General features: G+C 37.2%; 1 protein-coding gene across 5 annotated transcripts in view; it reads left to right on the plus strand.

The window, feature by feature from the left end:
* Nucleotides 1-26,520, plus strand: part of LOC117204378 (QRFP-like peptide receptor) — a 79,186-nt gene that overhangs the window by 50,761 nt on the left and 1,905 nt on the right. For 2 of the 5 annotated variants that reach the window (XM_033441720.1, XM_033441734.1), the window contains exons 4-9: nucleotides 4,537-4,658; nucleotides 12,076-12,199; nucleotides 15,286-15,491; nucleotides 20,244-20,367; nucleotides 21,846-22,006; nucleotides 24,250-24,411. In XM_033441720.1, the coding sequence (XP_033297611.1) occupies nucleotides 4,537-4,658; nucleotides 12,076-12,199; nucleotides 15,286-15,491; nucleotides 20,244-20,367; nucleotides 21,846-22,006; nucleotides 24,250-24,411 (899 nt within the window). Of the gene's footprint in view, nucleotides 1-4,536; nucleotides 4,659-12,075; nucleotides 12,200-15,285; nucleotides 15,492-20,243; nucleotides 20,368-21,845; nucleotides 22,007-22,632; nucleotides 22,728-24,249; nucleotides 24,412-24,562; nucleotides 24,701-26,520 lie in introns of those variants that run through there. The other 3 variants (XM_033441710.1, XM_033441730.1, XM_033441743.1) reach the window with 3 other exon arrangements.

The following is a 26,520-nucleotide window of genomic DNA, read 5'->3' on the forward strand; positions in this document are numbered from 1 at the left end:
ATCACAAGAACTCGGTTATTCTTTTAACGTACTAACTGCCCGCCATTCCATAACAATTTTATTAATTCCGCCACTTGCTCGTAATAAACCAGAACTGCCGCAACAAATATTCGCGACGTAGCGTTTCTCATTACGCGTTTCTTTTTTCAATTTCATTGAAGCCGAAGCCTTTAACGTGCCCGTTTCTCTTATATGCGTTCGTATGGTCGTCCTGCGTGTCGTTTAAAAGTCGCGTTTCATTGAAAATTCTCTCACGCTCGAACATATCGAAGCAGGTTCGATTTGAATCAGAGATGTATTCGTAGAGAGCATTGAAACGGGTTGTACGCGCGTTCAAAAGCGCAGGAATAATTTCGTTATTCGACGCGCAACTGCGCCGCTATGTTTCCTGCAACTCGCTCCGTTATACGCGCCTCGATAAAGTCCAAAGTCTTATTAAACATTTAGTACGTTGCGCAATGGCGAAAGTTGCAAAGTCTCCGCCATAGCTTTGTAGTTGGATACGCCATCGTTCGACGCCGGAGACGGAATTGAAAATTCGAGGAGATCGGAAATCACGAATGAAATTCCTATACTAAAACTTCGTTTCCATCGAGCTTCTGCTGGACTTCGGTCTACACCTAATTCGATTTAAACCAGCTCACTGTTTGGTCGAGCACATTAGAAATTTAATATAGGAATGCTTCGCGAAGAAGATTTCGGCAGACTGGCCAAGCGACTTGTTGTTAGTCCGAGTGGGAAAGCATCTCACTTTTCTTTGATTCAGTTACATCGAGAACAGAGCCACGTACGGAATAGAATGATTTTGCGTTCTTCTACTTCTTTCTTTCCTTTCGCACACTCTTGAATAACTTTTGCATTTTCTATTTAAATCGGTTTGTCGGGAGTATAGATTTTTCGATTTCCAAAGCTCGAAGATTTCGAAGCTTGAATCTCTGTATCTTTATATCCCGAGATCAGAAGCTGAGGTTTTTTTTTGGATTCTTCAGACTCTATAGCGCTGCGGATCACATAAATTTCTGAATCTAGTTAGCATAGATTTTCTGACCCCTAAATTCCAGTAGATTCGAGACTTGAATCTTCGAATCTTTAAATTGTGCGTAATCAGGAGCCACGACTTTTACATCTTTTGAATTGTACAGCATCTGGATGATTTACTTCTGAAATTATGCAAATCAGGTACCTCGAGGAGAAATCTGGAGCAGAGTCTTTTACGATATTGTCGTAGAATAGTAATAATAATAGAATTCTTTGCATTAAATGAATATCAATAAAAATCTGTACTATTGACGAAATCACTTGGTAATCATGGGTAGTCATAAAGTAAAATTAATAATAATAATAATAATAGTAATGAGAATTCCTATTTTATCACTCTTATAATCCTTCTCGACTAAGATTATTTATCTCAGATGAGAAAAATACTTGTTCGCATATTCTATCCTATTCCTTAGATTTGGAAGAATAGAAAGATTTAAAAATGGTTAAATTTTGTTTAATATTCTGGGGCAAACAATTTTAAATGATCATAGATATACATTTAGAAACCATCGGTATTTTTAAACCATAAAATTGAAACCTTAAACGATACATAGAAAGTGAAGATTGTTTAATGATTCCGGATGGAATCCTATAACCGAAACGCTTTCGCTAACTCTGTTAAAACACTCTCTCTCTACTCGACCAATACATTCGATCGTGTGAATAAAAGAGAGTTGTCGAAAGCAGATGTCTGGATCCATTTCAGTATGAAACTGAAAGAGAATTGAGAATAAGATCGAGTTCACCTGCGGATCGTTTCGACCGAGGAATTCGCAGAAACAAGAGAGTCAGCTATGATTGCTGGATGAAGAATTGCACGAGCATTTCTACAGCGCGTAGTAACGCTAATTGTAATTAATGCAGTTAATGTAAAGTTTAGTCGATCGTGGTAATTGAACGCAGCTGGTCTGTAATACGATTACTCGCGACAAGAAAATTGCCGGTTGATCCCAGGATGATCCCGGATGGACAGAGATTAGATTCGATAAAAGAAAAAGACACTTCTAATGGGAACGAGTTTAATCAAAACCATGTGCTCCATGACCGAGTATAATTTAATCAAGTTTTTAGAAATACGTAATTTTGCAAAGAGATGCATTTACTGCACGAATGTTTCGTAATTAAATCATGCGGAATATCAGAGACACGAAGCAACTCGCGTCTCGTGACGCGATTCAACATGGAGCTTTTTCAACACAGGACAGTCAGTTCTTTTATCTCCGGTCGTTATGTAGCATTTAATTATTCCTTGGAAATAGTTGCTGCAACTGTGCCGGAAATGTTCAACCGTGCTTTTAACCACCGTCTCCTATTCTACGCCAAAAATACCTTGTTATCTGTTCGAGTTGATTGCTCTCATTGAAACTTCGTTCTCAATTCCCCTTTCTTCGCAAATGACTTAAAGGTATCTCCTTTCCTTTCGTTTCCCTGCTTCGAAGTAACTTAGCGACTTTTCCGACAGCCGCCCATCCACCGACAGCCAGCCATCGACGAACGATCAGAACCGATCGATCCAATCATTTCGTTTGACTTGTTAAAATTTAGACGAGCTTCTTTCGATCCGTGTAAGGAGGTCTTAGATAATAAGTTGGTTAATTCAACTCGTGAATTCCGGTTGATGTTGGTTGGATCATTTTACAACTTGGCAGTAAGCGGCAGCTCAACTGGAGCAATTGAGATCAGCTTCTTCTTGCGTTTTCTTATCTCCGTCGCGATTCGCCAGTTCTCTGGTTGGGCTTTTCATAGTTGAGTGAAGCAAAAACGAGATTCACGTGTTTCAGCGCTGGGGACTACCGACGACTGAAGTGTGAAATTTCTAGTAAATTAGTTAAAACGAAAGTTACGTCGAAGAATACGTAATTAACCGAAGCAATGGAGATCAGCTTCTTATCTTTGCCACGATTCGCCGGCTCACTAATTAGAATTTTCGCAGTCGAGCGAAGTAAAAGCGAGACTCGTCTATTTAGCGCTGAAATTACCGATGATTGAAACGTGGAATTTGCAGTAAGAGTTACAGTGAAAATTACATGGAAAAATGCATAGTTCAAGAAAAGGACCAACTTTTTAACCACGTACTTTACAAAACGTCATTCGAGTCGTCAAAAATTTTTGCTGTTCTTAATTCATAAAATTTCAATGACGATTCTACTCCAGGAGTTTTAACCAAATTACCGACACGTCCGTGTTCTAAAAGTTTATCTTTTTCCAGCCCGAGGATTGACATATCAGTAGCATGAAAAATGCAAAAGATTAAGGAACATTCGTTTCTTCGAAATTTTCGTCTTCCAAGAACGCGAGAACATTAGTTCTAGAGATTCAAGAACAGAAAATCAATGATTGTTTAGAGTATAACTTTGAATACTGATAAACGTATATTTATGCTTTGAAGATTAAAAATAGAAGCCTCGATTTTTAAGAACGTTTCTTCTCTTCGATAAATAATTGGTAAAAATCGAGTCTATGTAACGGCCAATTGTTGTTAAAATGGTCGTTTGAATAAAAAAAATTGCTTAATATGTATATATGTCAACGAAAAGAAAATTGTTCGTTTTCTAATTAGCGAAAGAAACACAATGGCACAGTTCAAACAGAATTACCGCTCGTTATTCACCATGATAGTACATTTCTAGTTCATCATAGTCCATCGTAATTATTCAAGGACAATTTTCATTTTCGAACACTGTTTTCGTAATTGCGAGACTGGCGAACGTCTCTAAATGACCACTCCACCGTCACGCATTTTGGTTCTAAAACGAGGAATTTCCTTCTGGCGACGTGCGTTTCACGCTCATTAACGGCTTCAAAGAGCGTGCTTCAATAAAGTCTATCTTCTTTGAGTAAAAGAAGAAAACCCCGTGAAAGGGGTTGATTAAACACGTTTTTGCGAAGAACAGCGACTACGCCTCGTTCCGACGAACGAAAATGTTTCCCTCGAGTTCTTTTATTTCACCCTGGACCCTTTTTCATCCGTTTCAATACACACGCTCATTGTTCTGCATGATTTTTGTTCTTGCGCCGGCATTGTTTTCCGACCTCTCTTCAGAAACTTTAAATTGCGTCTGAAAGGAAAAATCAAGACAGTTGTCGCGTAAATTTCTCTGTATTTTACGCTTAAATCTTTTTTTACAGATTTATCTTTTGTGATTCTCCTTTATTTTACGCTTAAATGTTTTTCACAGATTTATTCTTTTGTTATTTCTCTGTACATTACGATCTAATTTTTACGCTCAAACACTTTTACAAATTCATTTTTTAGTCTTTCTATATTTCATGCTTCAATTTCCTTCTTTTTTTCTTTTTTTTTTTTTGCGGATTCATCTCCTTGCGATAAATCCGTATAAAATTTCAATGTTACGTTTTCATTTGAATATATTTCCGTATTTCCTGAGAGGTTCAACCGCGTTCGTAGTTTACGTGTGTAATAAAAAGGAAAATATGGTTCCGAGGGGTGTTGGAACGATTCAACCTGACAAGACGCGAATGGATTTGTTGCAGGTGGCCAAGCTGTTCTCCTACACGTGGACGATGGGCCTGTTTCTATGCAAGTCGGTGCATTATATGCAGAGCGTCTCGGCTATTTGCTCGGTCGTCACGTTAACCGCAATGTCGATAGAAAGGTAAACCTGACATTATTACCTTCCCTGGCTCCGTTGTATTTTCCTCCTATTTTCTGCACGCTTTCTTAAACCGTGTCGCGTGTCGAAATAAAAATTGAAAAATGGTTAACGATGCCTTTCCTCTAATTATTAATTTGGAATATTAATTTACCACTATATTGAATTAACGGTATTAGACAAGCAAATGCAAATAATACTGCAATCTCGAAGATAAATTTGAATAATAATGGTTAATTTAATTCTTAACCCTCCTAATCTCGTGGTTTGATTTAGGTTAATTGGAGTAGTGTATTTTATAGTATAGCATAGTGATTATTAGAGTATAGACGTTCATGCATATTCATGTTTCTGCGAATACAATTAAAGCAGAGATTTAGTTCACCGTGCGTTATAACTATTTTATATAGTTTTGCATTCTATGCATTTTTGTAACTTTAAATTCCTTATAAGCGCGTGAACGTTCACGATCTAATTTTTAGAATCGATAGATTATCGCGTCAGAACGAAGCAAAATAATTATCGTGAAAATTTCGTCTAAATACAATAGAATATAGACGTATACATTTTTCAATAAAACCACGCAACTTCCTGTTCTACTTTCGAATGTTCAGGCGCCAAAAAATTCACGGCGCTTTAATCTTGAAGGGAACCGACTGTTCAGAGATTAAAAGTTGGGAAATTATTTAACGCAGCTCCGTCGTCGTGCGCTCGAGAAGCGTAGTTTCGTTTAATTGATGCACTTAAACGAGCTCTCTTAAATTCAATTTATTTAGGTACAGCTGTAGCTTCCCGTGGACAGTACGTTTTCTTTCTATGAAACACGAAAAAATTCGTTTCACGAGGGACCAGCCAAATTCGTTCCATCTCACGGTGTAATTTTATCGCGAAACCGTATTGACCTTCGTGTCCTCGCATTCTGAGAATTCTTCTCTCTTGCGATTAACGATACGCGTGAATTATATTAAATTTCGCCAACCAACCTGTACTTCGTGATTGATAGATTCAACGTGGATAATGATCGATAATGATTACAACGGAGATAGGAGGAGAAAGTTTGACGAGTGGGAAAGGTCGACACAAAAGTGATAAAGCATCCTAGATTATGAAAAAAATGCATAGGTAGGTTCCTTTATTGGATGTTGCGCGAGATAAATCGATCGGAAACTCATATTTTTCCGACCTTCCCTTCCCTTATCGTTTCTTCTTTGTACCTATGTAATATGTTCCAGGAGAAAATAAAGATAAACAAATATGAACCTGTCCGATGTAAAACTGGTCAACTTCACTTTTTTGCAACTGTCTTAATATCATAACATATTAAGCTACGAGATTAATCTTTGGTTTTTAATAAACTGTAAAGACCTTCTTACTTTTTTTTAAGTAAAGTATATTTTTAAGAAAAGTATATTTTTCGTAAGAAGATAACACAAGCGAAAACAAATTTCAAGAAAAAGTTACAAAATGCAATGCTTGTTAGATTGTTAGCTTTCTCTACTTTTTCATTTATGGAAGTGTCCAATGTATCGTGGATGTCAATCATTTCAAGAGATTGTCATTTAAATGCTCTAATTAGAAATTAAATTAAACGTATCCGTCGAGTCTTTGTATCACTATCTGTTACTCGCCAGTTTATCATAACTCGCCAGTAAAAATACTGCAAAATGGAAAAACGTTGCCAAAAGTAAGATAATAAAATTATTCTGCACTCAGCTTCCTTCTGGGAGAATAATACACGTTCATGTTATTTCACTTTGACGATCGAACCTCGCGACAGATGTTAATAGCAATCCCAACACGTCGCCCTGGATTAGATCCAACTAAAATATTAAATAATCGCCGGGTTTTCCTCCGAGAACGCGATAAATGCTTAAAATAACTCATTAACATTTCGCAACACGATTTACATTAAAATAATTTCCGAGCATAAGCTCTGTGTTACGCTGCGCGACTCTCTGCCTGGCCCAGGTCACACACCGCGGGCCAGACGGACACCAGAGGTCCGCTCTTCCGTACGGCGTACCCTCAATAGCCTTAAGCACCGTCCATAAATCATAGATTTCTTAGAAAAGGTCCTTTAAACAAAACAAACATCTGGTCCCGAGGAGTTTCTAAACACTATTGTCTACCACGGCAGGACAAGGGAAAGTTGGGTTTTCCCACCCACGCTGCACCTTTCCTCCCACTAACCACTTTCTCTCGAGGGCAGTTAAGACCCTTCGTTTAACCAATTAAAAACGAAGCCTATTCCCCCACTCTCCTAAATAACATCGGCACCAACAAATCCGATGGTCCCGTGCGCTAGACACACCCATCCTTAGCCTTCCTCCGACACATCATCGTCTCCCAAGACAGTACTGTGTTTGCATCCTTCGAACGAGCAGCATCCTTCGAGCGGGTTATCCACCAATCTCGTACATACGCACCAGTGTAACTATCCTCGTTAAGTTGTGGAATAAACGGTGAAATATAACTTACTACTGTGTCATATTCAATCAACCACCTCTGTTATCTTAACCGAAACAGGGGAACGACTACTTCGCGGCGTCGATTCACCGAATCGTAGCGAGAATTTACGCCTCTCGCTGACGCGTTTTCCTCGCGACCGCGTCTCTCCGCGAACGGTCGTAACACTCTGTATCTTACGTTCGGAAACACGATTTCCACAATTCCATACGATTATTAACACGCTCTCATTACCGTTCAATTTACATATGTACATACGTTGAATTTTAATCGGTATAGAAGTCATCTTAAAATTCTTTCCCTTATCCTTTTCCATCCGATTTCTCGATGCGGAAGAATACAGGATTTCGACGAGTGATCCGGAAATTCGCAGGGAATTTGCTTCGCCCTTTTCTTTCAACACCCTTCGAAGACAGTTAGCAGGCAAGTAGTCATAAATTCTCCCTTTCATTTCAGATCGGATTGCGGCCCACTAGGGATTGCGATTCTTTTTCCCTTTTGTTCTTTTTTTTCGTGAAAAAGTTACCCGCGTGTCTTATTAAACTTTTATCAAGCTTCGTAACAGCGAAATCATCCGTCGTCCGACGACTAGAAAACGTAGGATTAAATGCAAGCCGCGAGAGCTTTTTCCTGGTTTTACATAGTTTGTGTGAAAAATAACAGGATTGCGAATCCATTAATTCCAATACAATCAAATACAATCGTATTGGTGAAAATGGCGACGCAATTTATTTTTCTTGGAGTACATTCCTTCGATTTGTACGCGACGTTAGGAATAAAAAATAATTAAGGAATAAGAATTTTATAGAGTGGAAGTAACGGTGGTAGTTCATAGTCGGAGACGAAGGTAGATTTAATTAGCCGCAACACGTTTTACTGCTAATACATTTTTTAAGATAAATCAGTCACGTAACCGCTAGAAATGGTTAATCGATAAATTAACAGCTTCTTCAAGGTGTATTTGTAAAGTTACCTTGAATACATACATATTCGCCCTCGGTAGTTTGTCTACGTGTTTTCAACTGAAAGAAACGATCTTACACGATAGAAGTAGTAAAGGTTAGATAGTGGATTTAATTACTTTTATTACGTTTCACTGCTATAGCTCTGTCAAGATAAATCACTTACAAGGCTAGAAAAGACGAACCATTAAACGAGTACGTTTCTGGAGTTAAAGATATTTTTCAAGTCTTGAATGTTTTGTTACAAATATTCTCCTATCGAAATAGATGACTGTAATCGATATGATAAAAAATATGTAGTAGGAAAATCATCTATAAAAGTGTATACCAACTTGAAGATATATGTAAATTACATATAAACGTCACCTCGAAAGGACAGAAAAAATTGATAGATAACATTTACACGTTGTGTACGATCTCTCGACGGAAGCTGTTTCATCTCGCAGCTCACGTTCCCTTTCCATAAAGGACCCAATAAGATAGACCTATACGCGTAATCCAACAGCTTTCTCCCAACGCGCAGTCATGCTTAAAATTTATTTCATTCTAGGGGAAATTGAATCGCCTTATCGTCGCCTGTCTTTCTTCCGCACCGTTGAGCCTATCGACGGTTGCTTCTTATTGTTTATCTCGCCCTTTGTATGGAAAGGAAACAGATAAAACCTAGGAATCGTCCATATTTCTGAAGGTAATATAAGGGATGCTGAGGAACTCCGTAGATGGTCATGACAGATGCTGTTAGGCGATAACGTTGTATAGGGTTGTCGATGACTTTTGTCCTCGAGGTTGGATATTTTTCTCGTCGAACGTGTTAGAACGTACGATTTTTCGATTTACACGATGTTTATCGTAGACTACATAATTTGTGGTTGTTCGGGTTTTGGTCTCGTGTTTCCGATTCTAATCTTTTCTCGTTCTACTCTGAAAAATGATTTTATTTTATAGTATAAGGACATGGATAGGCATCTATCCTGTTTGGAATATAAAACTGGTAATCATCGAAATCGAATGACAGGAATTTTTTATGGTAATCCATATTGGAAACCAGACGCGCAGATATTGATTTTTCTTTGGATTATTTGGACTTGTAAATGTAACACTCACTGGTGTTGGATTCTCTTACGATGTATATTAAAACCGAATTCGCCTCTAATCATCTTTATACTAGTCATCATATTTATTTTCAACAAGTAACATCATCGTGGGAGTGAGCATTCGCGTCACCATGGAAAATGGAAAACTGTTTAATCCCGTATTAGGATAAGCTTTTCGTGTCGTCTGCTGTGAAATAAAAGTTTCGTTTCGCGAGAAATTTCCATCAACTTTGGCAGAAGTTTAATTTTCCAACTTCTCTAATTTTTAGGTAACAGAAAATATTAATTTATTACTTTCTCGCAAATAAAACAACTCTATACTTTCATTTTATTCGCAAATCTTTTTATCTTTTATACTTGTCGATCGATACAGTGTCCCTTTTGATGAGAAAGTTTGATTGCATGTTAAACAGCATAGTAAATAATTATGAATCACCCTTTGATCTGTCAAAGAAATTGCCAATATCTAATCTACAGTGTATTGCGTGATGAAACTGATAAGATTATTTCTAGTGCTAATATGTAGCCGGTTCAATGATATGCATTATTAGGTACCTTCCTATGTAATATATTTTGCGTTGGCTATGTAAAAAGCCCATTTGATTTCTAATTATGGAGTAATACATATATATGTATAGCCTCTGATATGAAAATTCCATTATTCATAAAATTCTTCGAATTCCAAAATTAATAAATTGCATCAAACGTATTTTTATCTGGCTAGCATGAAATATATTAAATATACTCTTCATTTCGTATGAAATCTATAACGTAAAAGAGCCACATAAATAGACTAGTTGTCCATGGTGTCCATGTTACAATTTCATCTCTTCTTATTATATAAAATCATAATATTTTATAAAATTAATTCATTATTTATATAAAATTTCCTATTCAAAACAGCTTCTTAAATACAGTACTATTTGAGAGTTTCTATTGAGAATTTCATTTTATTGTATGATTATGATTGACGCTATTCGCATTATCTCGTGGAAACTTCACGAAGCTTCCATCTATCTGTCCATTTCATGCCAAAGTAGATTTCTTGGTATATGTAAATAAAGTACAGTATTTACCCTGTATATTCCTCCTCCAGCTCTGACCAGATTCGGTCTCGAGTTTTCATAAAGTTTCAATGAAATATCGTACATTGGTACAGCTGTTTGTTTCGTAGCGAAACAGGCTGAAATTTATATTCGGTACGTAACTATCACGTCACTGTTCCGCCCACTAAAGTGACGTTATTCTGCACAACGCGCTGCTGGTATCGAGCGACGGAAGAAAGCGTAGCTTCTGCAAGCGTGATTCTGTTCAATTCGTTTGCACCGAACGTCGTGGGAAAGAGAATTGATTGATAGAGAGGCTAGAAATATAGAACCACTTTGTATTCGTAGCTGCGCCATGTGGAAGAGAGGCGAACGATCGTCGCGAAGCTTTTCATTTAATTGCATAGGCGTGGAGCGAAGAAAATGAGAAGAAGGCAGGTAATGGAAGAAACGAAGATAAACGCGGAACAGTGTCAAGAAATAACCGTAACCATAAAAGAAAGCATTCGTCGTGATTTTTCGCGTGGTTCTATCGACTCCTCTTCTTATACGTAGTCACTTTCCTCATTTTCTTTTTGGCGCGTGGTGCCTATAAAATCCACGGGATCGAAGATTATAGCGGGCCTCTCGGCAGATCGTCCAGTCGACAATAATCGTCTGTCGCTTCCTGAAAATCCGCTTGACAAGTATCTCGAATTCCAGTCATCAACATAGTGCATCAGTAAGCAAATCACACGTTCTATATCCTTATTATTTATTCATTTATGTACGAATGGTAGCCTTTGGCACAGAGAAAAAAATATACAATAATATAAATGAATAAATAATTGTCATTGGCAGTGATAACTAGTCAGAAATAGTGCGCGGACGTATCGGTGAATTACACACTGTGTTTCTAACATTTTTCTCAAGTTCTTTCTCAAAAGGAGTGTAATCGATGGACGAGTATATTAGCATGTTTGCAAACGCGATTAATACAGTTAGTAGGAGCGTAACTGGTTCTGTATAACGTTGTGTGGAAAATTGGGAAACTCTCGTAAGTCCCGGATGGAGTAGCAAGTTTAACAAACTGAAGAACCTCTGGGCAGCTAGTGTAATGCTTTTTATATACGAATATGGTATCAGCTGTGAATCTACGTTGCTCCAAGGGATAATAGGTATTACAAGGAATTAATCCGAGCGGCGTTAGCAACTGGTCGTAGGTAGTTATGGCAAGAGATGAGAATGAAATTTCCAATTTTGTGGGAAAGAGAACCTACGGATCTACGTTGAATCCTCTCAATGAAGATAACATGCGTCACGTGGACATTCTTATAATGAGACCAAGAGCTCGCCAAGCCAACAATGTAATATGCTTATAATGCTGCGCAAACGATAAGATGGGTGCGAGTATAAGTCCAAGATCCTTCAGGATAATGATCTCGTTAAGAATACATATGTAATTTAATTAGGATTTCATCGAGCGGTATTTTCATGAATTTTTGATATTTTCTACATTCTTTCGGTATATGTGTAGACTTGATAAATATTACGAACGTGTAATAGCGAAATACAGAAATATCTGAATATCGTTAACAGCAGTTTGTTATATTTATGGGTCAATTTATGTACCACTGTTTACCTCAATATCAATCTATGAAAATTACGCATTTAAAAATATCAATTTAAAGAATTCGAATGATCTGATATCATTCCTGGGATATTTTCAAATAATTTCGTCATTCTGATTTTGTCCATGTAACTTCATGGGTTTACCTACTGTGCAATCTCGCGTAGCCACTGTTGTTTTATCACACGCTGGTGTGTTTATAGGACATTGCCAAATTAATGAAAAATTTTGCCTGTGTTACAGATATTACGCTATAGTTCATCCAATGCGGGCGCAGTACACTTGTACAATAAGTCAGGCACGTAAAATAGTAATTACAACGTGGGTGGTGTCATTCCTTCTCGGTATTCCTATGATCTTCACACAGGTGAGAATTATTTTCCTTTAAAAAGAGTATGGTTTAATTAACATTGTTGCTCGTGGTCTCTTGCGATGAGCTCGCTGTTTTATATTAGAGATTTTTAATTCAATGGCCAAATCCTTTATATAAGTTTTTTAAGTAGTATAACTAAGTACCGCAGTACAAACATTCCGCAATACAAACATTCCGCGTACAGCTTCGTTCTGAACGCATTAAGCCACCTTTTAATTGCACAACAACTACCGTTCTTTGCAAATAAGTACATTGAAACAAGTTGCAGGACTCGTAATTAGACTGTGATCGTTTCTGCCTTTATGACGAATTTAAAAAATGCAGATCTATATGGAGCTTATATAGTATACAGGAACATATTAAATTAGGGTCGAAGAAGCTTCGTTATAAAATTTAATAAGAGAATTAATTTTCATTTTAGATTCCAGATCAGATATTCTGTTAGGTAATTCTAACATACACATGTATGAGAATATGGAATTACATAAACGTCTGCAGGTTTATTATAATTAATATTTATAATAGAAACGTCCACTAAATTATCTCGACGAATTTGTCCTTCGACATGGTACAAAATCATCGTAATTATCGAATGGGTACCTGCAACAAATTTGATCGCAAGTATCGCGATCAACTTACTTGTGAGATTTCAGTCAACTTTCTTTCTAAATTTTGATCACGTACAGTGCCTCGACTAAAATCTATCTAAAGCCAGAAAATCGAGAAAATGGAAAGCTCAATCTTCTTGCAAAATCCAGCGTCACAGCGTCAGTTATCAGTCCCTTTTATCCAAGCTCTTTCACGCAGTTCATCAAAGTAAAAAACTAGACAGAAATCGCAAACAGCAATTTTTTGCAATTTCGATCTCCGATACTCCATTTACAGAAATTGCTGGCTCGTGCAAATATGTATGACACAGCTTGATTGCAGCATGATCGCAGCCTGAGGAAAAGTTACTCACAAAATCGACTCTGATGTTTGTTTCATGTTCGTTTCAAGTTTCAAGGCGACAAACATCTGTGCATCGGAGCGTTAAAGGGCTAATTTTTTTTTTTAGAAGTTCAAAAGATCGATAAGAGAAATGGAAAATCGCGGGAAATCGCGTGTTCTGTCAGCTTCAGTCAAGAGATGCTTCGTGCTATCTCTTCGCTATCTTGCGCCCGAGTTATTGCTAACATTCTAAAAGACGGTCTCACTACTGATTCCTTTGATCCGGAATTTCTCGGTGAATCTTGTCACTGCATTTCATATTTCCCATTGTCAAAATTTAACATACATATATAATAATTATGCAAATAATTTTACAAGTTACAGACTGTCTGATTATATATATTTGATATAAGATTATAAAATGTTAAAAAAGAACGCCGAGCTCCACCGATTAGTGTATTAAAAAATATTATGTGTATAATACTATGTATACAGGGTGGTTGGTAACTGGTGGTACAAGCGGAAAGGGGGTGATTCTATGCGAAAAAATTTTTTTTTTAATTTTTCCATCGAGACAACGACCCGTTATAACGAGACGTGATAAAATGCACGCGTACTGAGCGAAAATTCAAAGTCGATTTTCTCGAAAACAAAGCCTCGAACGAAAAATTTTTATTCTATATTTTCGACTTCTTTTTTCGCGTAGAATCACCCCCTTTCAGCTTGTACCACCAGTTACCAACCACGCTGTGTAACATCGTGTATACGAATACGCCAGACATGCTGTACTATATAATGACATTTTTGTGTTTCCCTATGAAAAGGCTGTTATGGGTAACAAAAGAACGAAAGAGTTAATGGAACACGAGATAACGCATGGAGGCATGTGTTTAGTAAAAATAAATGGGGCGAGTGTGACGATAAAATGGCGTACGATACGACCGTGAAGAATTGTATCGCCGTTTCTAAACCTATTTCGAATAGTTTAATAAAATGTCTTTATGCGATGCCGTAAGGCAGTGGAATGAGGAATACGTTCACGAGTATGTACATAGCTTGTGACTGCTAGACCGAGTCCATGGAGCGACTACCTGTTCGATAAAGTGTTCCTTTCTGCGAAGGGAATCCGTGGTATTCAGGTTTATGGTTTGACATACAGTTTGGGATATAGGATAAAGGAATATTTGAAATTAATATGCTATGAATTTCAGTAATTTTTGCAGTGAAAATTGTTTACCATATTATGACGATAAAGTATAATATTCATTCACTGCTGATTAAATATAAATTCATTTTGTAAAATTACGATGTCCTTTCATACTTTTCATTGTATAAACTTTCTTTTACCTGCTTCGTCTTCAAGATCTTTTAAACCTTTATTTGACGAACATGCATTGAAAATTTATTAAGTTAAATTAGAAAATTACAAATATCTTACTTGTTTAATTTGTAATTGGTAAATAATTGAACTAATGTTACTGATATTTACAAACACATGCTTCATACGAAAATAATATGTATGCGTCCGTGCGACGCATACCAGGCTAACGATCTCTCTGCAAAAATAATGTAAATACCGCCTCGGGGCGAGGGTCGAATTAACGAGCGTCTATCGACAACTGTTTCTCGACAGTCGACATTGCGACGCAGTACGTGACACACGACGTACGACGCTGCTCTAATCGAACGACGGATATAATCGCAAGCCTAGGTAATAATTGTAGTAATAATTATTCGTATTAGTGAACACGCAATAAATTATATTCATATAACGTAGAGGAACGTTCGTCGATAATAATTCGCAGTTCGTAGTTCGCAATTCGTAGTTCGTAGTTCGTAATTCGTTAAGGAAATCATATTAAAACCTTCGATAATTGTTCGTTACGCTATCCACGAACATTTCATAAAGATGAAATCACAGTAGAACTCAATTTATCGAAATGAGGTTTTAGTTAATCCCCGATTGACTGAATTTTTGCTGCTTGATTTCGCTTATCTAAACGTGATTTCCTATTACCTGAACTGAAGTATACCAGGTAATGAGGAAAATGGGTAATCCCCTATTATGTGAACTCCGATTACTATATAAACTGTTCGTCCCCCCGACAAGTTCAGATAAGACTAAAACTCGATGTAAAATTCTGTTTCAGACGCATAAGGAGGTTGGACTGAGGGTGATTGCTTACTGGTGCGTACGCGATTCGGAATTTGGACTTTTGTGGCGTGCACACGAGGTTTATATGTTGGTCTTGGTTCTGGTGTTACCCCTGACCGTAATGGGCTATTGTTACACGGCTATTTGTTGGGAGATTTGGCGAGTTATGAAACGTCGATATCACCTGACATCTCGTCGCACGTGAGTTTCTAACTAAATTTTCCATTTATTCGATAAAAAAATCATAATATTTTTGTTCCATCGAATGGTCCAATTGCATGTCATTTTATAATAGCATAACACTATAGTCGTGTATTTCGGTATTCAGACGTTTTATTCACATTGATGATAAAAAGAAAAAAAAAAAAAAAAGAAAAAAGGAAAGAACGATAGAACAGCGCGATAGATTTTAATAAAATTCATCCTTTCTTATGAAATATAGTTTTCAAGATTTGCATTTCTATGGATCCGTTTCCGCCAAAGATGACCGATTAGGATTCACGTAATATTCGCTGACAGTACGATCCGTTATCGATGCTGACTTTTATTACATATTTCATAATGGAACGCATCGAAAATTGAAATCTCCGATTGATTCCTGACTTTGTAATGCTAATCTGTGGTGTTCTATTATATATTCACTGTCACTTTCGGATTCAGTGATTCATGATCGAAATAAGTTTTCCTTTCTCGGGTTCATATTTAGCTTTGTAAATTAGTAACGTTTTACGATTCATCCAGTATGTAATTCTTCGCTAGGTTTATTCCGGAATCTAGAGAGTCTTTATCTTTATTCTCTCTTTATTATACATTAGAATTTTTTAACAAATATGTCCAGACTACTTTTCTCGTATTTATTTTTTATTCGTTTTCCATCAGATTTATTTGCTTGCATTAAAATCCACAGTCAGCTTTTTTTTGATTTATTCGCATTTAGCTTCGTATTTTGATTTACTTCATTTAAAAATCAGCCACGTAGAAACGTGTATAATCAGGAACGTAAAATAAAATTGTAAATATTTATCTACATTTTTATATAGTGAAATATTTGTACAATTATTCAAAAATACGATGGAATGGATTGATTAATGATCATGTGACCTTGATATTTTATAATTGTCATTTTTTATCAGTTCTTTTTATGAACATCGATGAACATTCGATATAAAACAAACGCGAACACGAGTACGAATGAAAATTTTGTATAAATTCATTGAAAAATTGATCGACTCTGTAATAGCTTTCTCCATTCTATTTTTCATCTGCATACTGTTTTATGCATTTCGTGTATCAATTTATCTGTTGAATGCCTAAAAGCAGCTGTAAGTTTGTATACACGTCAGTGCCAGTTGTCACATATTTTCTCCGCGGTAGAAAAGCAAATACACTTTGCAGAGTAACATCGTGAAAGTTTTCTGATTCCGAAATATCGACGCACCACTGTTACGCCTTAGAAAACAACATTGAAAAAGAATTTCGCTCTTTCATTATATAATACATTGCTTGTTGGAACAGTTTTTAATAGGAAGATACTATGAATCACTTGCAATCTCGTATTTTGATTTTTAAATGTCAATGAGACTAAAATGGAAACACTCGGCAGATCTCATAAAGGATATAACCTAACAAACACGAAGATGGTATCCCGCTGGGGGTAGCCACCCACATGATAATCAAACAGCTAAAAAATTCTAAAGCAAATGTCCAAATTGGACAAATTGTGAATGTGAAATATTAAATAAAAAAAAAAAAAGAAAAAATGTCAATTTTGATCGGTACCCTCTCAACGGGGGGAGGATGTTACACCGCGCGACTCTCTGCCTGGCCCAGGTCACACACCGCGGGCCAGACGGACACCAGATATCCGCTCTTCCGTACGGCGTACCCTCAATAGCCTTAAGCATCCGTCATAAATCTTATAGATTTCCTAGAAAAGGTCCTTTAAACAAAACAAACATCTGGTTCCGAGGAATTTCTAAATACTATTGTCTACCACGGCTGGACAAGGGATAGTTGGGTTTTCCCACGCACGCTGCACCTTTCCTCCCACTAACCACTTTCTCTCGAGGGCAGTTAAGACCCTTCGTTTAACCAATTAAAAACGAAGCCTATTCCCCCACTCTCCTAAATAACATCGGCACCAACAAATCCGATGGTCCCGTGCGCTAGACACACCCATCCTTAGCCTTCCTCCGACACATCATCGTCTCCCAAGACAGTACTGTGTTTGCATCCGAACGAGCAGCATCCTTCGAGCGGGTTATCCACCAATCTCGTACATACGCACCAGTGTAACTATCCTCGTTAAGTTGTGGAATAAACGGTGAAATATAACTTACTACTGTGTCATATTCAATCAACCACCTCTGTTATCTTAACCGAAACAGGGGAACGACTACTTCGCGGCGTCGATTCACCGAATCGTAGCGAGAATTTACGCCTCTCGCTGACGCGTTTTCCTCGCGACCGCGTCTCTCCGCGATCGGCCGTAACAAGAGGTATGGATAATCTTTGAATGTTTCTATTGTTTCAGCGTTTAAATATACTCCGGTTAAAATATTATTTTCTTGAAATAATTGCTCGATAGTTTATTCACTATGCAGAGTTTTAAAAACGATGAATAGATAGTTCGCATGATAATTTCTCTTCGTTCTATATCTTCGAGACAAAAATTCTGCATCGATTAACGTTTATCTTTTCTCGAGCCCCAAAGAAAGGAGTCATTGTTAAGTTCAGCATATTAATATGTCTATCACAATGGAATATAAAATCCTGATTATATGCAGCAGAAATATTCGAAAGCAGACCGTAATGAAACGATTTAATTATCATGTAGAAAGTTTCGATGTAATTAAAAATTGTATAAAAAGAGCTGAATATAATAATGATTCAGAAAATGTTACAGAGCATTTTCAATTATGTCAGTGAGAGAATTTTTATGAAAATAGCTTCACGATTAAATAAAAGATCCGAACAAGCGTAAGAGAAATTGAAAAAATTTCTTTGGAAAGTTTCCACTTTTGAAAGTTCAGCTGCAGTGCAAAGTAACCCTATTGTTTCGTTCCACAAAATTGCCAGCTCGATCCAACGTTTAATCTATCGGGAAGTTGCATTGCCAGTCCTAGTTTTCGATCGGAATTTATGACACGGTATTCTTTTATGGATCGAAACGCTGTGAATTCGTCGTTGTTCATCGTACTTCATCCGTCGAGCTCGTTAGAAACACGTGGAAACAAAATGTTACGCCGGGCGACTCTCTACCTGGCCCAGGTCACACACCGCGGGCCAGACGGACACCAGATATCCGCTCTTCCGTACGGCGTACCCTCAGTAGCCTTAAGCATCCGTCATAAATCATAGATTTCTTAGAAAAGGTCCTTTAAACAAAACAAACATTTGGTTCCGAGGAATTTCTAAATACTATTGTCTACCACGGCTGGACAAGGGATAGTTGGGTTTTCCCACGCACGCTGCACCTTTCCTCCCACTAACCACTTTCTCTCGAGGGCGGTTAAGACCCTTCGTTTAACCAATTAAAAACGAAGCCTATTCCCCCACTCTCCTAAATAACATCGGCACCAACAAATCCGATGGTCCCGTGCGCTAGACACACCCATCCTTAGCCTTCCTCCGACACATCATCGTCTCCCAAGACAGTACTGTGTTTGCATCCTTCGAACGAGCAGTATCCTTCGAGCGGGTTATCCACCAATCTCGTACATACGCACCAGTGTAACTATCCTCGTTAAGTTGTGGAATAAACGGTGAAATATAACTTACTACTGTGTCATATTCAATCAACCACCTCTGTTATCTTAACCGAAACAGGGGAACGATTACTTCGCGGCGTCGATTCACCGAATCGTAGCGAGAATTTACGCCTCTCGCTGACGCGTTTTCCTCGCGACCGCGTCTCTCCGCGATCGGTCGTAACACAAAATGTTCGCGTGAACGCCAAAAGGTAATTTTGTTTTACGTTTTTGACAACGCAATTTGTATTATCGAAAACAATGTTATTACAAATCTAGTAAGTTTCATTATAAAACATGATATGAATTTACGTTCAAATAAGTGGACTCAGCCTGCAGGATTTCATTTTAATCACACGCTGCACAACTAAAATTTCGTCCAAATAAACGGAGTTCGTATAACAGGAGAATTCTATTTTAATTGAGAGCTGCGTAAAATGTCATTCCGACGAATAGAGTTTAGATAAATAGAAGTAATTCGTATAAACGGAATTCCACTTTAATAAATTACCAACTGTTTATTGGCCTGTCAACCTGTTTATTATATTCGGAATTTGCAATTCTGTAAGGAAAAGAGTACATGAGAAAATAAATAATTCCTCTTTGTATTTTCTCCTCTTTCACGCTGCAATTTCTTTCGTTTCAACGACTTCTGCGATACTGTTAATCGTTCGCTTAACGTTAAAGTCATTAACTGAATGCTTCCACTAGAATTCGCGATATCCTCTTTAAAGTTACCTTGAATGCGTATTGTGTCTGCAGTACAGCGATTATTGCAGATACGACACGATTCGATTTGCCGTCTGGTATCTTAGTGTCTATCGGAGAATTACGTTTATACGTGTCGGTTTATCGGTCTCGTGATTCGACGTTAGAGCCACGCTTGAATGGTATGGTAATTCTGAGTTGCGGAACGGTCGTAGAGACACGCACGATCTACGTTTCCCTGGTTACGAAGCACCTTTGTGTCGCCAGGAAGATCGTGGTTAAAGGAATTGCACTAGCAAAAGAGTGAAATAAAATAGTTTGCAAGTAAAAGATGCCTCGAACGTGTGAAAGGGAGAAATTTAGCAAAGGGAGATGTTTTCCGCTGCAGAAGATGCTTTCTGCGAGCAACAATTTATAAAAGTGGAATATATCGCGCATTCTACTGTAATCACCAACTTCTTTTGTTCTTTCTTTTTTCCTTTCCCGAATGTTGCAGACTGAATCCGACAAACGTCGATGTGGAATCCATACCAATGACACAGAGGCAGAGCGTAAGAAATAGTCGCCGTGCCCAGAGAGAGGATGGCCAGACCGAAGAGGAATCTCGAACGATAAGACAGGTAGGATTTGTAATTGAGCATCGGATTTATGGAAACGTTTGTTGTCGAATATCGTATCCAATCTATGTATATTTATCCGCTTGAAGCATCCACTCGTAAAGATCTTCACTCGACTAGAGAACTTGATAAGATTATTCCGCAGAATGAAGATAGGAATTCGTAGAATATTAAGTAAACGTTCGTCAAATTCTTCTGAAAAAGTATTCTTCCGTTGAAAGATTCATGCGAAACAAGAGTCAGAATATTTCTTTAGGATGTCGGAAATATCGAATATGTACCTTATGTAACCATCTATTGCTCGTGACTTTAGGTTAAAAAGGATGATTTCGAGAAAACGCGACGAGAGTTTTAAAATAAGATTCTTACGAAATTTCGAGAATCTATTTAATTTATTTAACGTCGTTAATGTTCTTGAATCGAAAGTGATCATAACCATAAGATTTATGGAGTCTCGACGCGAAATTAAACTATCATTCAAGAAGTTTGTCTCGCTCATAAAAGTCCGATATTCTCCATTCGTTTCATAAAAGGCAATTTGCATATGCAAACCGCTGACACTGATTCAAATGGTAATTATTATGCATCTCAAGCAGCGCTTTCGGGCCAAATCGGAATGGAATAAACGTTCCGTTCATGCTAACGACGTCGCATTTCGCTTGGTTTCTCGAAATTCGATAATTTCTTTTATCGAATTATTACGAGCTGCGTTTAGTAAGAAAATAATCCACGTTCTCCTGCGCTATCAAATTAACATCGTTAGTGAAGTCCCTTCCCGTAACAGTAATTTCGCTAGTAAAAGAAATTAAATTTTACAAATTATCAGTCACTCGATCATTCTGTGTGATATAAAATTTCGATTTGTCAATTCATCGATATTACTGTAGCAGATTTTTGTGCGAGAGATCCCTGGTAACAGGTTGCCACAAAAAGGATTGCAATACCAGGATTATTATAGATTACAATACCATTTTCTTAGTCGCAGCTCGCTACTCGCTAGATCTATCTAATTTCGAATGCACGAAAGGAGCGAACAGAAAAGTGTGCAAACGGAGAATTCGATTAAATTTAATGAGAACGTGATTCTCTCTGTCCTCCATCGACTTCGATTAATTCACACTAAGTTTGTAAGATTTTGATCGCCCGATTGGAAGATGGTCGAAAACAATTGGCAAGAAGCCGTATCGATTGTGGAAGTTACCTCGACGGAGAAATAAAATTCATCCAAAGTAGGTAACCCGCGTTTATCTTAAGTGACGGCTAAAAGGGTCTGAATGTAGGACGAACTGGTAACTTTTGAAAGAGCGAGTTCGCTTCGAATCGTGACTCGATCGAACAGGAAGAAAAAGGAGAGAAAGGATAAAACAGTAATTACCCGAAAGTTATTACTTTCCTGGTTCTACAAAAGTATTGTATACATCTGTATTGTCAAAAGAAACAGAACAGCCTGTCGCATCCAAATAAGAAGATTATGTCGATAGGTGGTGAAAATGTTGGTCGCCGTGGTCGTGCTGTTTGTCATTTGCTGGGGTCCGATTCTCGTGGACAACATGCTCACCTCCTACGGATATTTGCCACGCATAAAAGTTGGCACGTACAAACACCTTAACACAGCTTTTCAGCTGATGGCTTATTTTAACAGGTATGTGGACAAGACTATACACTTTACTAGACATCGGTACGTTGCTCGTTTGCATTCATTAAATTAGCCTGTTAAAGAAAACAGCTTACCGACGCTTCCACTCGTTGCACTCGAGTAACTTCTTAACCTGCTTTGTTTAATTTCGTCGTTGAGTTAACACAGATGATTAGAGACGCGTGTAGAAGTGTTTGCGTTTCCTCGTCTATTTTCACAGACGGAAGGTGGATTAAACCCTTGAATGACTAAGCGGCAGTTCGCTGGGAAGAAGTTTCGAGAGCGATTAAATGCATTTCCTACGATTCTTTCATTTTACCTTTTAAGAAACATATAAATTGTTACGAGTCGAGTAACTTTGAATACGATAAAGCTTGTTTGCTTCTTTCGGTTATTCTCGAACCAATTATATTTTTTTCTACCCTTCACGAATTTTAAAGGAAATATTAAATAAGACCAATGGTACGTATGGTTCCTGGTTTTAATTTTATGTTGGATATCTTCCTAAAACTTTATGAATCTTCGTCATTTGATAAAATGGGAAGAAGATTAAAATATATAAAAAATGAAAGATCGTAGCAAGATTAAATATTTGAAGAAGATGAAATGGCATTATATTTCTTTCACTCTAGGAATTACGAAGACAAAGAAAGGTATACCGTCGCTAAACAGTTTGGAATCTCTTCTAACATTCACAGCTTATGAATGGAAAGCAATTAAGAAATAATGTATGTAGTTCTCTATGTTTTATCCTTATTGGGATATTATATATGCAAGTAACTATTTTTCACTGCCCTTTTGTTTCATTCGTATGTCTCCAATGATTATCACGTTTCACCTCTGTAATTCCCTAGTAATTGAAAATATATTATTCCATTAATCTGTCGAACAAGTTGTCATTTAATCACATAATTTCTGTAATTGAAAAACTGACAATTAATAGCAAAGACAGCTTTCAACAACAACGATTTTAGTCAGATTACTTTTAAATCTCCAACGTACATTCGCATTTTTCATTAAAATTTCCATGCTCGTTTTTCATCAAACAAGCGATGTCAAGCCTTTCAGCTGCAATAATGCTGATTTAATTACGAAAAGTACCGTTCGATTGCTATTCAATATCACATGTTGCTCCAAGAGTTATTGCGAGAGCAATAAATAATAAAAAAATTTAACTAATATCCTTCCTTGTCAATTTTCGTTTCTGAGTGGCAATGTGTCCCGTTTAGTTAATCGTCATTGTCCAGATGCAATCGTCGTTCTTGACGTAATAACTCTTCGTTAACATAATAATTCGCGTGTGTAACGATCCATGCCGCGAGAAAATTACCTCTCCTGTTACATTAACACCAAGTAACGATCTGTAATCTCCTGACACACTTCTTCGTTACTTGCCATCGTTACTACGAAAAGAAACACGCTTTAAACGCTAAGTAATATTAGCGATGACAAATTACACTTTTTAAGTTATTCGATCGGACGAATCTCTATTTTGTCAATTTCGGCGCAGAAGCATTCTTCTCTAATTAAACTCTTCGTTGTTCGTCTATCGTTATTTATTTATTTATTTGCTTAAAAATTGTTAATAGTAGTCGCAGCAATTTATTATGAGGACCTGACTAAAGTGAAAATTAGATTTCCATCGAAACGGATGATGGGACGAATAAAAAAATATGAAATATAGGGAAATGTAAGTAATGAAAGGATATGTCATAAAAATAAAACTGGATTTTGAAATAAATTCCATTTTATCAGAATATTACTTAACGCGATTATAATTTCATTTCATTTCATTTAAATTTTGAGAGCTAACGCATCCATAAAACATAATCCTTTCACGCGCAGTCAAACTGTCTGACCTCACGCGCTCTAATCTACTTATATATTCTCTAAATCCTATTGAAACTTTGCACGCATAAATGTTCGCTCATTTTTTTCACCAACCACACAGATTTTTATTCTCGTTAAATTGTCGACTTATTGTATATTCATTTATCGTATTAATCTGTTAAATAGATTTGACCATAACACTTCTATAACTATAAAATTACAAATAAATAGTAAAGCAGATTTCGATAATAATTCCAGATCAATTTTACATGTCTAAACACATAACGAAACCATTAGCCAAACATCATGGACTTAACTCGTATTTCCCGGTTAATAGGATAAAGTTCATCCACTTTCCAGCTACTATATTATGCTACAATAGTTGCCGGATATTTCATTCTAAGCACATTGTGTTTCAGTTGCATAAATCCGATCGTATACGGCTTTATGTCAAAACACTTTAGAGAGAGTTTCCTATCGGCGGCCTGTGGCGGCTGGTGGATCTGTTGGTGCAGAAGAGGATACAGAGCGCCTGTAAGACGGCATCCAAGCCTCAGCCAGACCAGGACGACCAGTATCAGGTACGCAGGTCTGATGCAGTGTCCGAATGTGCACACACATTCCGGCGTTCCTTTCTTCTCTTCTTTCTTCGGCTCTTTTACGTGACGTGGAAGAAGCGACAGGTTTGCTCGAAAAAAAAAACACTGTTTAAACATCACTGTTAAATTTCAGATTGTTTTGGATTAATATGTATGATACTCTGAAGCGGTAGATCTTTCGAAAACTATAACTATCTACGCTTAATCGCGTGATTCCAGGCTCGAAAGACGTTTACCCTGGTCGTCAGGCTGTGATTCTGTTCCGCGAATGGTCTGTACTTTTCTACCCAAATGTTTCGCTTGATCGATACGCCGATTAGAAAAAATTACTCCAGAAAGAGCGAGTCCTTTTCTTCTAATTAACGAGGCAAGTCCGGCAACTCGAACATTCAAAGATATTTCAAACTTTTTTTACATTTCAGACTTGTGGTTCTTAGACTTGCGAAAGTGTTTTCAGTAGGACGTTGCGTTTTCTTCCAACGCTTCGTGAATATTCCAAGACAGTTTCAGGTTCACCTGGAACTGAAAGTGAACTGGAATGTTCGCGAAATGTACAAAGCACGACGTACTATTAAAAACACGATCGAAATCGGAAGAACCACAAATATGTCACATGTGAAACTGTAGAAACGTACAGCGGCTGTGAAAAGTACTAGCGTGCTATTGTCTTTATTGATTAATTAGGCCCAGGTACGTGTATTAAAATTGAAATAATATAAAAAATGTGATACTATGAAAATACAATGTAGGTATAAGAACCAGATGAGAAAAAGGCTTCAGGAAAACAAGACAAATATTTTTGGTAGTATTAGCGACATTAGCAACAAAGCCATTTTTGTTCCAGCGAATGATACGAAAGGAAAGCTCAGATTTTTAATTTTGCCAATTTAATAACGATGATACGAGCTTGAAATTTCTGAAAGTTTCGTATAACGCGTGAAATATATTGTTAGAATTTAATCTCGAAATTAAGATTAATAATCTGTGGAAGACACAATGTTTATGTTGAAATAATATTATGTGATATTTATTAAACAAAAATTAGTTGACAGTTGGCTAGTTATTCTCAGACTGACTGACTTAGTGACCCATGACCCCTGAAAAGATTTTGAGCCCCACTCTCTATGCAGTAATGAGTGTGACTTGTGTAGATGCTGTGCGGCGATATCGCTGGGCAACGAAGGGAAGAATCCGTTCGATCAATCACCTCATCTGTATGCGATTAATATCGTTGTGTTGCAACATATATAAATATAATGAAATTCATAAGGTTTGTCGTAAGTGTTGGAATGTTTACGCCAGCCACTGTACGTTTCTGCAAAGTTACAAATATCTTTGAATCTTCAAATTGCCGAACTTTCCCTGTCAAAATTCAATAATTCGACCTAATCATTTTTATTCACTTGGGAAGCTTGGTTACCTATCGTGCTTTCATACTGCTTTCGATAAGCTTGTAAAATTCAATACACGAGTGGCCAACTGCTCGTGAATTTTGGCGAAACACCGAACAGTCGTGGTTTGCGCGAACCGTAAAATAATTTTACGCGTGTTCTACCCCGAACCGAAGATTTACGAATTCGGGAAATTAGAAGGACGCCCAAAAGTGAATTGGTTTCCGAGGGAATTGCTTGTACATGATTGAACAAAATCGTCGTTCCGGTTTTTCGCATGTCGTAACGCGATCGGACATTCTCCACGTTCCGGCCATTAAGCACGATAAACACGTCCTTGGTGCTTAACATCACTTTGATTTTTCTTATTCGTTAAACAACTAGTTCAGTTCGGTTTACAAAACGTTGAAAATTAAACTTTATTATTCCATCAGGCATGTTAATCATGGAATAGAATTTTTTGTGAAATGGCAAGAAGCTTTTTCTCAGGTAAAATTAGCAAACAATCTTCTCCTTTGATGAATGATACAGAGAAAGAATTCAATTTTTATTTTCACTTTTGGCGTTTCCTCTTATGAAACTGATAATTAATTTCCTCTCTTATGAGGAACGAGGGAAAAATTTACGTTCACCCCACAAGGTGTATGCTTTCTCCTAATGAAACTAATAGACAATGACACCTTTTAATAAACAGCAAGAG

This window comes from Bombus bifarius, unplaced genomic scaffold, assembly GCF_011952205.1.
Source record: "Bombus bifarius isolate JDL3187 unplaced genomic scaffold, Bbif_JDL3187 scf7180000007966, whole genome shotgun sequence".
In the NCBI taxonomy this organism is placed as follows: domain Eukaryota; kingdom Metazoa; phylum Arthropoda; class Insecta; order Hymenoptera; family Apidae; genus Bombus; species Bombus bifarius.